Here is a 14735-nt window from a genome sequence, read left to right on the forward strand (position 1 = left end):
CAAATAGAGATATCCCAGAAGTCCCTGTGCCTCTCATCTGTGCAGATTGGCAGTGGTGGGTGGGGGGGTGGGGGGGGGGGTGGGGGGCAGGCTGCTGATATGTGTCAAGTTGTAACATGAGGCGCCCCTGAAAGGCCTGCAGTCACAATAACACGGCTGCCTACAGCTTCGGGCTATGTCTTTCCTACAGGGGACAAGTTGTGCTCTATACAGTTCACCAGACATACAGTAGCTGGGTTTTAATCATTTACACTGTGAGTGTCTGTAAGTGTAAAAGACTCCAAAGAACTAAGCCTATAGATCCACATGATATGTTGAAATATTATAGTTATAAGTTGTTTTCCCATATTTTGGGACAAATAGATAATAGGCCTAACTTTACTGTATATTGCTAATTACTACTTCAGATAATAATAACGATAATTCAAATAATAGTCATCATAATAATATTTTCATCATAATTAAGTGTAATGAAAAAGGTACAGCACTAATGAACATAATTCTGAACTGCAATGTATCAGAGGAAAATATAAAATAGTGACATTCTCATTAGAATAAAAAACATATAGTATACATTTCAATATAGTGTTGCACGGTATAAAGAAACTTCGGTACTTTTTCAATACTAGAACATGAAAAATGTTCAGTACTAGAATTTGTGTTACTTTCGTACTTTGTGAAATGTGTCTCAAGTCATATACGAACTGAGAGGATCGAGTCTGTCTAGTTATTTGTCTGAATCTTCTCAAGGTGGCAGTAGTAAGCTAGTCAGGCTACTTGCTCTTGCACATGCAGTAAACACAGTGCGAGCCACTTTTGAGAAGCAAGCGAGAGGAGAGAATCTGCTTACAACATGGCTTCTTCTAACGAAAACATCATACCGCCACGCCCGGAACTTGTTGAAAAACTCGTTTCAGAAGCGAACTATGGAATACTTTGCTTACAGAGCAGATGATGAAGGCCAGCCCACCGAAACAACTATGCAAAAGGTGCTGCAAAGCAGTGCAAGGAGTTTTAGTTCCAAAACGACGTAAAAACTATTTTACACATGAGATTTTCATTGTAACGTTATTCTATTAGCAACTAAATTCAAATCATTTTGAGCGACATTCATGTAACATTATAATATGATTACAACCCAGAAGAACTTAGCTATGACAGCAATATATTAGACTACTTCTCGTTTGCCAGCAGCCCTGGTGTCCTCAATAGTTACCACATCCACAGTTGAAAAAGTTGTGATGGAAACTTTTGCACATGCCATGGTCAGTGTGAACCAGAGTGACTTGACACAACGCTGCCAAAAACTATGTAGCTACAAACAAAACAGAGTTAAATGGTTCCAGTCTGCCATGAAGCGTTCATCTATGTACAATATACGAGTAACAGCCTAGCTACATTTTCAAATATTATAAGTTTCAAATTTAGTCAGAAAGTCGTTTTCATTGTAAGTTAAGCTCGCGAACATTAGCTTGCTGGTATGATCTTGTAGTAATATTATTCGAATCAGAAACACATTTACATTTCTAGTTAATGCCTAAGTTTAGCTAGCTAGCATTGAACCTAGTTGGTTAGCTTTAGCTACCTGCAGATCTATACTACAGCTATGGCAATGTTTGCATTGGTAGTAGTATGAGTTGAGATTATGCCGGTTTATTCATTTAGCTAGCTAGCCAGCTAAATTTCTAAACAAATATTCCACTTAGCCAGATGATCACATGACCCATCAAGTTAGCCAGGTGTGTCTGGGGCTGATTACGTGGCCATCTATTGTATTTCATGAACATGTGTACATGTCTAGACAACAGTGACCCATCCACCCCCAACCATGAATCTCACTTTCTCATCAACGACCATGAACTTCATGGGTGGGAAGACGAGGGGTGGGGGGGTTACCTTCTGTTCCTGAAATAGGCTACCCCCTCAAACAAACACAACAACAATAAAGTGAATATCCTGGACTTGTAGAGGTACTAGGAATAACATAAACAACTTCAGTAACAGGTGGCGGGACACACTTAGAAAAGCAGCTCATCAATAAGGCCCATACCAGACATTGTTGCATACTACTAGTATTCTTTAGATTTAGAGTGAATAAAGTCAGGGTTGAGTGTAACACCAAGGCCAATGCCACGCTGGCATCCACCAGAAGGTCTCTGTCCAATCTGGTTCCATCAAATAGAAAAATGAATAGTTAACCAATCCCTTAAGAGCAGGGATCATCAGCTAGAATCAGCCTCGGACCAATTATTTCTTGAGCGGATGGTCAGGGGGCCGGAACATAATTACAAATAATTTGTAGTCTGCAAATTGACCGCAAGAGGCCCAAGCAGATATGATATTTGACTAAAACATTTGTTTTGCTCTAAAAACTTGGGGGGGGGCAAATAAAATCCCCCATGGCAGCCAGTTTGGAAACCCTGCCTAGGAGTTCATCTATATTTTTCTCACCATCACACAATCACCATCATTGTCATGCTACAAGCAATACTTGTTATTTACATTCAGTTAGTTCCATTAAATCAACAATTCAACATAAACCCATGTGAAGCTACAGACAATCTCCTGACCTCAACTGTGTCCACGCCATTGAAACAGTGTCACAACCCTCATGTTACATAGTATACATTAGGATATATGAGGTCAGTTATCCTCAGTTATCTCTCGTCATAGATAACATAGTACATCTCAGTTATTACAGGATCTGCTCTATAGAGCAGACAGGCTATTTAAGGCCGTATCCCTTTCTCTGTTTTATAATACACAAAGCTAAATACAACCCATTCTCCCAAAATCCATCCTTAGCTGGCAAAAGACACTCTACATTTCAGAACATAGTTTCTTGGCTCATTGTGATAGCCACGCTCAAATTCCTTTGACAAAATGAAGACATTGTCTGTTTTCAATGTCACCGCTCCATTCTTCACAGCTTTAAGTGAGGAGGGAGAAAAACAGAAAAAACATGCTCCAGCGGCTAGCTAGCACCCTAGAGAACATACTGTGCCAAAAGCAGGATGTAATCATCACAGCCAACAATCAATCCATGACTGTAAAATACTCTAGCTGTCATTTCAAACAGTGGCATGTTTGAATTCCTAATGCAGCACAACTCTAGATAATTACATAGAGCAGCTAATCAGAGTTGGTGGTGTCCTTGAAGTGCGCAATTAACAATCAGAGCGTTAGAGTGAGTTTGGGGAAAGTTTGTATTTAAATCCCGAGTTAAGGGCCGACAAATCAAGAACTGACGAAAAATGGCATGCTGATACAGCATGTTGAAACAGTGTAGAGTGATAAAAACCTCGGCTGTACTAAAGAAGCATAGAGAGATGCTGATTAATAAAACACTGCAACTATTACACTGCTATTACACTTTTATTACAACACACACAGGCTCCATGCTATGCTGGGTCTGTTAATATTTTGGGAAAAATCTAACCGTAATTGATTTTAATATAGAGACACGGAAACTACAGTAGGCCTGTAAATGCAACCTGTCATGTCTATGTGAAAGTTGGCATGGTGATATGTGAGATGTATGTCTGATAAGTCATATAAAGGCCTGTGTGGTCACAGTGCCAGTGATCAGGTGTGTAATTAGATAGAGATATCCCAGAAGTCCCTGTGCCTCTCATCTGTGCATATTGGCGGTGGCGGGCAGGCGGGCTGATGATGTGTCAAGGTGTAACATGAGGCGCCCCTGAAAGACCTGCAGACACAATAACATGGCTGCCTAAAGCTCTCAGCTATGTCTCTGCTACATGGGACAAGTTGTGCTCTATACAGTTCACCAGACATACAGTAGCTGGGTTTTAATCATTTACACTGTGAGTGTCTGTAAGTGTAAAAGACTCCAAAGAACTAAGCCTATAGATCCACATGATATGTTGAAATATTATAGTTATAAGTTGTTTTCCCATATTTTGGGACAAATAGATAATAGGCCTAGGCTTTACTGTATATTGCTAATTACTACTTCAGATAATAATAACGATAATTCAAATAATAGTCATCATAATAATATTTTCATCATAATTAAGTGTAATGAAAAAAGGTACAGCACTAATGAACATAATTCTGAACTGCAATGTATCAGAGGAAAATATAAAATAGTGACATTCTCATTAGAATAAAAAACATATAGTATACATTTCAATATAGTGTTGCACGGTATAAAGAAACTTCGGTACTTTTTCAATACTAGAACATGAAAAACTGTTCAGTACTAGAATTTGTGTTACTTTCGTACTTTTGTGAAATGTGTCTCAAGTCATATACGAACTGAGAGGATCGAGTCTGTCTAGTTATTTGTCTGAATCTTCTCAAGGTGGCAGTAGTAAGCTAGTCAGGCTACTTGCTCTTGCACATGCAGTAAACACAGTGCGAGCCACTTTTGAGAAGCAAGCGAGAGGAGAGAATCTGCTTACAACATGGCTTCTTCTAACGAAAACATCATACCGCCACGCCCGGAACTTGTTGACAAAACTCGTTTCAGAAGCGAACTATGGGAATACTTTGCTTACAGAGCAGATGATGAAGGCCAGCCCACCGAAACAACTATGCAAAAGGTGCTGCAAAGCAGTGCAAGGGAGTTTTAGTTCCAAAACGACGTAAAAACTATTTTACACATGAGATTTTCATTGTAACGTTATTCTATTAGCAACTAAATTCAAATCATTTTTGAGCGACATTCATGTAAGCATTATAATATGATTACAACCCAGAAGAACTTAGCTATGACAGCAATATATTTAGACTACTTCTCGTTTGCCAGCAGCCCTGGTGTCCTCAATAGTTACCACATCCACAGTTGAAAAAGTTGTGATGGGAAACTTTCTGCACATGCCATGGTCAGTGTGAACCAGAGTGACTTGACACAACGCTGGCCAAAAACTATGTAGCTACAAACAAAACAGAGTTAAATGGTTCCAGTCTGCCATGAAGCGTTCATCTATGTACAATATACGAGTAACAGCCTAGCTACATTTTCAAATATTATAAGTTTCAAATTTAGTCAGAAAGTCGTTTTCATTGTAAGTTAAGCTCGCGAACATTAGCTTGCTGGTATGATCTGTGTAGTAATATTATTCGAATCAGAAACACATTTACATTTCTAGTTATAGCCTAAGTTTAGCTAGCTAGCATTGAACCTAGTTGGTTAGCTTTAGCTACCTGCAGATCTATACTACAGCTATGGCAATGTTTGCATTGGTAGTAGTATGAGTTGAGATTATGCCGGTTTATTCATTTAGCTAGCTAGCCAGCTAAATTTCTAAACCAAATATTCCACTTAGCCAGATGATCACATGACCCATCAAGTTAGCCAGGTGTGTCTGGGGCTGATTACGTGGCCATCTATTGTATTTCATGAACATGTGTACATGTCTAGACAACAGTGACCCATCCACTTAGCTGGATGTGGCTGAGGGGGTGGTTATAGCATTTCTTTCACATGAACCATCAATTTAGACAAGTGTGTCTGGGTAAGAATCATCTAATAATTATAAAATATTTATACAATATTTTTATCTGGACACTTTCTGTACACCTTCTGTATCCGGTGCATGTGGCAAATAAACTTAGATTTTATTTGACATAGTGTGTGTTTACCAGAGACGGTAATGTGAAGAACAACATGACCTGCACCAAAGTCAGATTAGGATATAGGCTAAGGACTAGATAAAGTGTATTTTTACCTGGAGTTTTTCCTTATTTTAGGCTACTACTTTCACCACTTTTAGTCTTGAAAACGTTGGTTGTTTACTACACAACTCAGTCTGTTTAGCACATGGCCTCACATKTGAATCCTTAAAGAGATGAGTGGGGCTAATGCTTAAGAGGGTGTTTACGATGCTGAATGGGTTTAGACAAAGTAGAGCTCTCCAGTAGGTGTAACAAAGCATTGAAATGACATTTTCTCAAAAGTGGGATTACAAGTTTATCAACTTTCAAAGCAGAATTACTTTCCCATTGTTCCTCAACTGCAGTGTATGATATGCAATGTCTCTACTTTTATCCAATGTAAAAAACACAATTTCAAATTTTACTACATAGGGCCGAATACAGGTGTTTGTCACATTTCTACAAATACTTTTCTTTAAATCTGATTTTAAACCTTAACCCTAACCTTAACCACACTTCCAACCTTATGCCTAACCCTAACCTTAACCACACTTCCAACCTTATGCCTAACCATAACCTTAACCACACTTCCAACCTTATGCCTAACCCTAACCTTAACCACACTTCCAACCTTATGCCTAACCATAACCTTAACCACACTTCCGACCATATGCCTAACCATAACCTTAACCACACTTCCAACCTTATGCCTAACCATAACCTTAACCACACTTCCAACCTTATGCCTAACCATAACCACACTTCCAACCTTATGCCTAACCCTAACCACACTTCCAACCTTATGCCTAATCATAACCTTAAATGAAGACCAAAAATCTTTTTTTTTTCTTATAGATTTTTACTTATAGCCATTTTGACTTTGTGGCTGTGGTAACTAGTGACAACCCAGCTCCGGGGCGGAGCATTGCACCATGGAAGTTGAAATGCACTCTGGGAATAATAGTATGCTGTGTAAAATCCATTGTATTTCTATAGCATGTAGACTATTGCAATATAGAAGCTTCAGAAATTAGCTTCAAAGTGTCTTTTTTATGCCGTTTTGGAACTAAACTATTAATTTAATACATTCAATTATTTTGCTGTAATGAATAATGAATTATAGGTCTAATGAATGTCATTTGATCCAATATTATGGACATAGATAAGCAAATTAACCTTGATATTAACCTTGAAATTAACCTTGAAATAAAACACCATATTAAATAACAGAATATCTCAAATTGTCTTTATGCCAAACCATATCTGAGTCTCGGAGCATACAAGATTATTTTACAGTTACATCTAAACTGTTATACATGTAATGATGATGACATTACAAAGCCAAGTGTGTTAAAGCCAAGTGTGTGTGTGTGTATGAGTGAGTTAACGTGTGGCATGGGAGAGAGGGAGAGAAGAGGGGGATGTGTAGCCCATGCAACGTAGCTAGCTATGTAGGTAGTAATTTATGGGACCTGTGTGTGTGTGTGTGTGTGTGTGTGTGTGTGTGTGTGTGTGTGTGTGTGTGTGTGTGTGTGTGTTGGGTGGGTGCTTATATGTGTCCTATTACATAAATGCATGAAATTGCCATGAATATTGTTATCACATACCTTTATATCAAACATGACCCATTTACACAACTAGTAAAAGTGTGTGTGTCTTTTGCATGTGTGTACTGTTTGTGGTGTGTGTGTTGTATGTGTGTGGGTGTAGGGGGGGGGGATTCACCCATGCCTTTCAATGAGTGCAGGTTATGTTTAGCTTGTCTGTGTTATTGTTGTTGATATTACTTGAAAATGTATTGGCTAGAATATATTATGAAGATGACTGAATGTTAAAGAATTATATATTGTTATTTGTCTTGTTTTCAGATGAATAACATCTAGTGCTCACTGGCAAGATCACTGGTTCCATTAACCTCTGCAAGGAAACGAGCAAACAAAAAGAAACGAAACATCAGAGGACATTATTTCCTTGATAGACAGAAAATCTACAGAGAAACATTCAAGTTTCTACACGGGTAAGTTTTCTTTAGAGTAATACAACTTGATGTTTTCTGTTGTTATTGGGGCTGCAACAGTATGAAAAAGTTCATGAGTTTTTTAAGAAAGTATGAGTAGTAGGCTGCATCATGAAAAGAAATACAAGAGCTCATTTATTTTCTGATTTGAGTATTTGTACAAAAAGCTGACTGCAGTGAAAGTTCTACAAGGAACATGGTATGGCTTCGAGGAAGAAAAGGTGTGGCAGTCGTCTTGCCAGAAAACGGGTGCTGTCCTACGAGGATATTCAGAGAATCGTCCACTACGTCAACTTCACTGATGTCCAAGCGATGCCGCTCCCAGGACAGATCTTTGGATTTAAGAGGGCAGACATCCGGGTGCTACCGACATTTGAGACCAAGTCCTCTGTGTGGCACAAGTATAAAAACTTTGATGCGTGATCCTTTTCCTGAATCTTGGTAGTTTCAGATAGTTATATTTGTATCAAACGTTCGTCAGCTCAAGCCAGTGGACCAGCGGCAAAGACTCTAACGAAGGCCCATACAAATCGTATCCAAAGAGACTGTAAGTCCTTCCTCTCTGGTGACGTGTGGTCAGATTTTGTTTAACGTTTCTCACTTTAGTTGAGAAACATTTTACATTAGCGTAATTTACCAGACGCTCCAGAACGACTTACATGAGCAATTAGGGTTAAGTGCCTTGCTCATGTGCACAGACAGATTTTTCACCTGCCGCCCCAGAGATTACTCTGACCGTTTTTAGTGCTCACCCCTCTATCCCCTTCACTGTTTCAGCTCTTTTCAGATGTTGTTTACTCTGTATGACTGTCATACAGAGTATGCAGGTCCTGGGTTTGTGAGAGGGTTGCTTGGGCACATCTATACTCATTATCTGTGACGTATTTATAAGAGATGTTATTTAACGTGGTTATTGATTCATTACTTATCCTCCCAAGCCTTATCTCCAAATGTAATCTAAGATGAAAAAACTATGGGCCACAACCATAATATGTTCGAGGACTGTGTGTGTGTGTGTGCGTGCGTGCGTATGTGTGTGTGTGTNGTGTGTGTGTGTGTGTGTGTGTGTGTGTGTGTGTGTGTGTGTGTGTGTGTGTGTGTGTGTGTGTGTGTGTGTGTGTGTGTGTATGGTAGAAGAACACAGGCACTCATGTCAATGGATTTCATGGATTGTGTTTTGTATTAAGTAAATAGATGTTATTAATTATTTGAATAAATATCTTAAAAGTAACTGCAAACTTTGACTGCGTTTTTTCTCAAAAACATGGTTTGGTGATACAGCATGTAATGGCACGTAACTCGCTTGATATTTGGAGTAGAGATCATATTGGTCTCATTAGAAAGCTAGCCTTCTCCTCTTCCCAGCACTGTAGAAAACTATGTGTTTTGGGGTCAATGTGACTGATTATGATAGAGCAAGTCACATATTAACAYAAAAAACATCTTATGTAGTTTCTTGCAATAGCCCTCTGTGACTTTAAATAATATTTCTCTCAAAATTGTGATTCCTAAAAGATGTGTCCAGAGATTTGGTGAACTCAGATTGATCTAAAATCCTAAATGAATCAGGAATGAGCTCCACCATAAGGACCCTATATTCATGTCCATATTACATGTAGTGCAACAAGACCACTCATGGTCTGTAAAGTTATGTTTTTATTGGGGATTTTCAAATTAATAATTTTCCATATTTTACAAATGTTTGTATTGAACTTTTATTTGTAAATATGTCTGTATCTGTTGTCAACTTCGTCAGTGGCTAGTCTAACTCTTTCCTGCAGTCAAATTACCAAATCGTCCATGTAGTGGCCTCATGGTTGGAATATTACTAATATTTGTCATAATTTCATAATTAATAAACATTATTTCAAAAACCCGCCGAAAATCTGGTGTTTCTATGTAAAACGGTTTTGTTATATTTCAGTCTTCTGTGATGTACAGAAATGATGTGTAATATACGTGTAATGTTTGCAATTTGTAATATGTGTAATATATGTGTAATATTTGTAATATGTAATATGTGTAATATATCAAGAAAAACATGCCAAAATGCTAAATAAATTAGCCCTGAGGCATTATATAGTGCTATAACACAAAACAAAAAGAAGTTTGGAGATTTGTATTACATATTTGAATAATATAATGTTAGAATTAAACAATCAAGAATTTTAAACACTTGTTGGACAATCATTTAAACAATTATACTGAACAAAAATATAAACACAACATTGAAATGAGTCAATTGAAATACATGAATCCCTAATCTATGGATTTCACATGACTTGGAATAAAGATATGCATCTGTTGGTAACAGATACCCTTAAAAAAAGTAGGGGTGTGGATCAGAAAACCAGTCAGTATCTGGTGTGACCACCATTTGCCTCATGCAGTGTGACACATCTCCTTCACATAAAGTTGATTAGGCTGTTGATTGTGGCCTGTGGAATGTTGTCCCACTCCTCTTCAAAGGCTGTGCAAAGTTGCTGGATATTGGCGGGAACTGGAACACACACACGTCAATCCAGAGCATCCCAAACTTGCTCAATGGGTGACATTTCTGGTGAGTATGCAGGCCATGGAAKAACTGGGACATTTTCACCTTCCAGGAATTGTGGACAGATTCTTGAAAAATGGGACCATGCATTATCATGCTGAAACATGAGGTGATGGCGGCAGATAAACGGCACGACAATGGGCCTCAGGATCTCGTCACGGTATCTCTGTGCATTCAAATTGCCATCGATAAAATGCAATTGTGTTCGTTGTCCGAAGCTTATGCCCACCGCCACCAAGCGGCACTTGGTTCACAACATTGACATCAGCAAACTGCTCGCCCACGCGACGTCATACACGCTGTCTGCCATCTACCCAGTACAGTTGAAACTGGGAATTATCAGTGAAGATCACACTTCTCCAGCGTGCCATTGGCCATTGAAGATGAGCATTTGCCCACTGAAATTGGTTACGATGCCAAACTGCAGTCAGGTCAAGACCATGGTGAGCAGACGAGCTTTCCTGAGATGGTTTCTGACAATTTATACAGAAATTCTTTGGTTGTGCAAACCCACAGGTTCATCAGCTGTCCGGGTGGCTGGTCTCAGACGATCTCGCAGGTGAAGAAGCCGGATGTGAAGGTCCTGGGCTGGCATGGTTACACGTGGTCTGCAGAAGTGAGGGTGGTTAGACGTACGTCCAAATTCTCTAAAACGACGTTGGAGGCGGCTTATGGTAGAGAAATTAACATTACATTCTCTGGCAACAGCTCTGGTGGACATTCCTGCTGTCWACATGCCAATTGCACGCTCCCTTAAAACTTAAGACATCTATGGCATTGTGTTATGTGACAAAACTGCACATTTTATTATTGTACCCAGCACAAGGTGCACCTGTGTAATGATCATGCTGTTTAATCTGCTCCTTGATATGCCACACCTGTCAGGTAGATGCATTTTCTTGGCAAAGGAGAAATGCTCAATAAGAGGGATGTAAACAAATTTGTGCACAAAATTGGAGAGAAATATGCGTTTTATGCGTATGACAAATGTCTGGGATCTTTTATTTCAGCTCATGAAAAATGGGACCAACACTTTACATGTTGTGTTTATATTCTTGTTCAGTATACATGCCTTTGATGGTGTCTGATGGAGTTGACATGAATCCAGTTAGTTGCATTGTATAAAATAGGTTGTTCCGTTACATGGTGTGATAGCTTATACTTTGGTCTATCAAAACATATATTTCAAATTTTGCCCATCTTTCAAGAATTCCTGAGCTTCAAAACAGCAACATTTTCTCTCAGCCACATGGCAAAATTTGTAAAAAAGCATGAGATTAGCTATAAAACTGCACTTTAGGTTTTTAAGTATTTAATATACTATGTCCCCAAGTGCATACGCAATGTAGCGTAATTTAGCCAGGTGTGTCTCCCTGGGACAGTTGGCTATATGTAAAATGAATGCGCGAGTAGGTTTTGGGTAAATTCGATTTTAGATAGTAGCCTATCTCGTAAAAAAATCGAATCAAAATGACCATATTTTGCAGAATATTCTAATATGAACTCTATTGAAAGAGAGAGTATGATTTTTCTGAATGAGATGTCACCCTAATCAGGCGGATGTCATCAGGACAGATAGCAGTGGCACACGAGAGTGAATTGTAGTATTTGACAAGCCTGACGCGACTCAAGTTTTTTCTGTGAAACATTACCGTGAAACATTTCTTGAAAACTTCCAAACAAGAAGTCTGTCTTTCCATATATTGTGCACAACGTAGACTAAACATGACTTTTATTTTACCTGACTGTAATTACTCATTTCTGAAGCTTCAAAATACAGTGCATAAACGACACTATCACTCGGAAACTCTGCGTGAGTCTAAACGTTGTAACAACTCAAATCTTGCGATAAAAAACAATTCGAAGAGCAAAAACTTACCCAATGACAAGAACGGTTTGGTTTCCATGTCTGGTGGGTTAGCTCATGCCAGCTGACACGACCGTGTGAGTTTTCAGGCGGGAAACAAGGGCGTTATTCTACAAGGCTGGAAAGATGGATCCAGGGCAGTAAAAGTGACAGTCTTTCAAAAACGACGTTCGTTTGTGTCAAAATTCACCTAATGTTTCTACTTCTGTTTGCTCACTCAGCTGCGCTCACTCCTTGCGCTCCTCTCTTTTTAGTTAGAACTCCAACTACTGGATCCGCACTGCAAAAGGGACCCTCGAAAGGGGGACTCCCACCAACGCAAGAAAACCGCAACGACACACGAGAAAGGGGGAGTTTATTATTAACCCTTGTAGGACTTTTACTGTCGACGCCAACATGTGAACATTTGTTAAGTGTCCTCATATAGCTGTCACTTTAGCGTCGGTCCATTACAAACTGAATTTTGAGACGGTATGAAACCAATTTATCCAAAACTCGAATTTACACACGACTTGGCATTTCAAAATAAGGTTGAATTGATGCAAGGGGAAGGTAATTAAAGTGCTTTTTTTTCTCGTGAAGGAAGGCATTCTGACGTTTCCGTTGTTTAGCATACACCTATTGTATTTAACCCAGTCAAATCAAAGCTGTGGCATGGGCATAAAACATCCATAACATGCCTATTGAAAATAATTACATTTCTCATGTTCAAAGTATAGGCTAATGATTATACTAATGTATCAAAGGGAGAGACAATAACTAAATATGAAGTCATAAAATAATGTCAGGGCTTGAAAAGGGGTAGGATGGGGTTACAGTAAGTCAGTGGTTCCCAACCTGGGGTACTTGGGCTATCCACAGGGTACTTGGGAAGACTCATAAGACCATAGGCCTACTGGTAAAATCCCACGAGGGATACTTTGTGGGTTCTTCAGACAGAGTAAAATGTGATTTGGGGTACAGTAACCAAGAAAGGTTGGGAATCACTGCAGTAAGTTGTATGTTATTATCCCACAACCTATACTCTCCTCTCACATCCACTGGCATCAAAAGTATTCATGAGCCATCGGCAATGCATAAAAAAATCTATGTATTCATTGCAGATGCATCAAAGTTTAGGCACACTTTCACAGGCCCCGGAGCTACTGTACCTACAGTATACAGCAGCATGCGGCATTTACATAACTCCCATTGCATTAGAGCACAGAGAAGTAGGTCATTTCTCCATCATTGTTCCCCTGCTATCCTGTTCTGGGCATGACAGTTTATCCCGAATCCAAACTGCATCTGTGTTGCCTCAACATCCTAACCCTCACCACATATGCTGCACACGTGGAAAAGCATGTACTGTACTTGAATACATTTCACAAGAGTGAAAAATACATTTTCACTTGAGATTACATTTCACCCAGAGAGTTGTTGGAGGCAGTTTTGGCAGCAGAATACCATAGCCCCTCTTCAAGTCCCTCCTGCCCTGTTTAGGATAGGAACATTTTATATATAGGAAGTCCTGAAGCCACCCTGTAGGCCTGTGCAGAGTTCTCCTCATCTCATTGAGTATTGAAGGTGTTCACCACATTTGTGCTGAGGCGAGATTAATAATTAATGCAATGTATGGCGCATGAAAGATCAAAGCCAATTGTGCAATAAACCAAAAGCAAGTGTGACACCAATTCAAGGTGTGTGTGTGTGTGTGTGCTCTTGAACGTGTGAGACAAGAATAATGGGAGAGTTCCCCCATGCCATGTTACACTTTTAAGTTATTTCTGTTTATTTTGAATGGACAATGTGTAATGTACATGTCCTTGTAGCTGTGTAAATTCCTTCAGATGTAGTTCTGATTTGGACTTTTATCAGCTTCAGAGTTAAGATTGGTGAGCCACACCTATTTAAACCCACACAACGTCGTTTTGGTGTCCCCTGGCCCTAACCCCCATTGTTTCTGAACAGGGCATTGTGGGAGGTCACATACTAGTGAACCTGTTGGGAGTAGATTCTCTCCAGGCTCCGGAAAACAACCCAGACCTCTGTTGCATTTCTGAAATCCTTCTACGCTCAACGCACTTCCTGTTCAAGCCCATACACAGCAGCTCCACCAATCAAATTGAATGTGAGGGAGTCACAGGTTTCTTGACCGTAACCCATAATGTCCACAAAAATCATAAAAATATTAAACAAATTGACTAGAGGAGAGCATAGGTTACTCCCATGGCCCAGGAAAAACATCAAGTTTTACGAAGTCTTCTCTCTTCCTTATGTGAGGAAAATGTGTATCTCTTTAGATAATAATTCCAATACAACTTATGACTGCTGGATGACATTACATCCTGTTCTGATGACCACAGGGTCCAAAGTAAAGCACAGTAATGTTCAAATCAAATTAAGTTTGTCACACACGCCAAATACAACAGGTGTACACTTTACTGTGAAATGCTTACTTATGAGCCCTTCCCCAACAATGCAAAGTTCAAAAGTAAGAACATTTTCCCAAAAAATAAAAAAAGAAGGGGTACGAGGTATTGGAGGTAATTGAGGTAATATGTACATGTAGATAGAGGTAAAAGTGACTAGGCAATCAGGATAGATAATAAACAGAGTAGCAGCGTATGTGAAGAGTATGAGTGTGTGTGTGTGTGTGTGTGTGTGTGTGTGTGTGTGTGTGTGTGTGTGTGTGT

At 39.3% G+C, this 14735-nt stretch overlaps 1 protein-coding gene across 1 annotated transcript in view; it reads right to left on the reverse strand.

Moving 5' to 3' along the window:
- Positions 1-12355, reverse strand: part of LOC111960836 (retinoic acid receptor RXR-alpha-A) — a 177398-nt gene extending 165043 nt beyond the window's left edge. Inside the window, exon 1 of the mRNA XM_070443263.1 lies at positions 12073-12355. Within this exon, the coding sequence (XP_070299364.1) occupies positions 12073-12100 (28 nt within the window). The 5' untranslated portion in view covers positions 12101-12355. The remainder of the gene's footprint in view (positions 1-12072) is intronic.
- Between the last annotated feature and the right edge of the window lie 2380 nt (positions 12356-14735).

Source organism: Salvelinus sp. IW2-2015, linkage group LG4q.1:29 (assembly GCF_002910315.2).
Source record: "Salvelinus sp. IW2-2015 linkage group LG4q.1:29, ASM291031v2, whole genome shotgun sequence".
NCBI lineage: Eukaryota > Metazoa > Chordata > Actinopteri > Salmoniformes > Salmonidae > Salvelinus > Salvelinus sp. IW2-2015.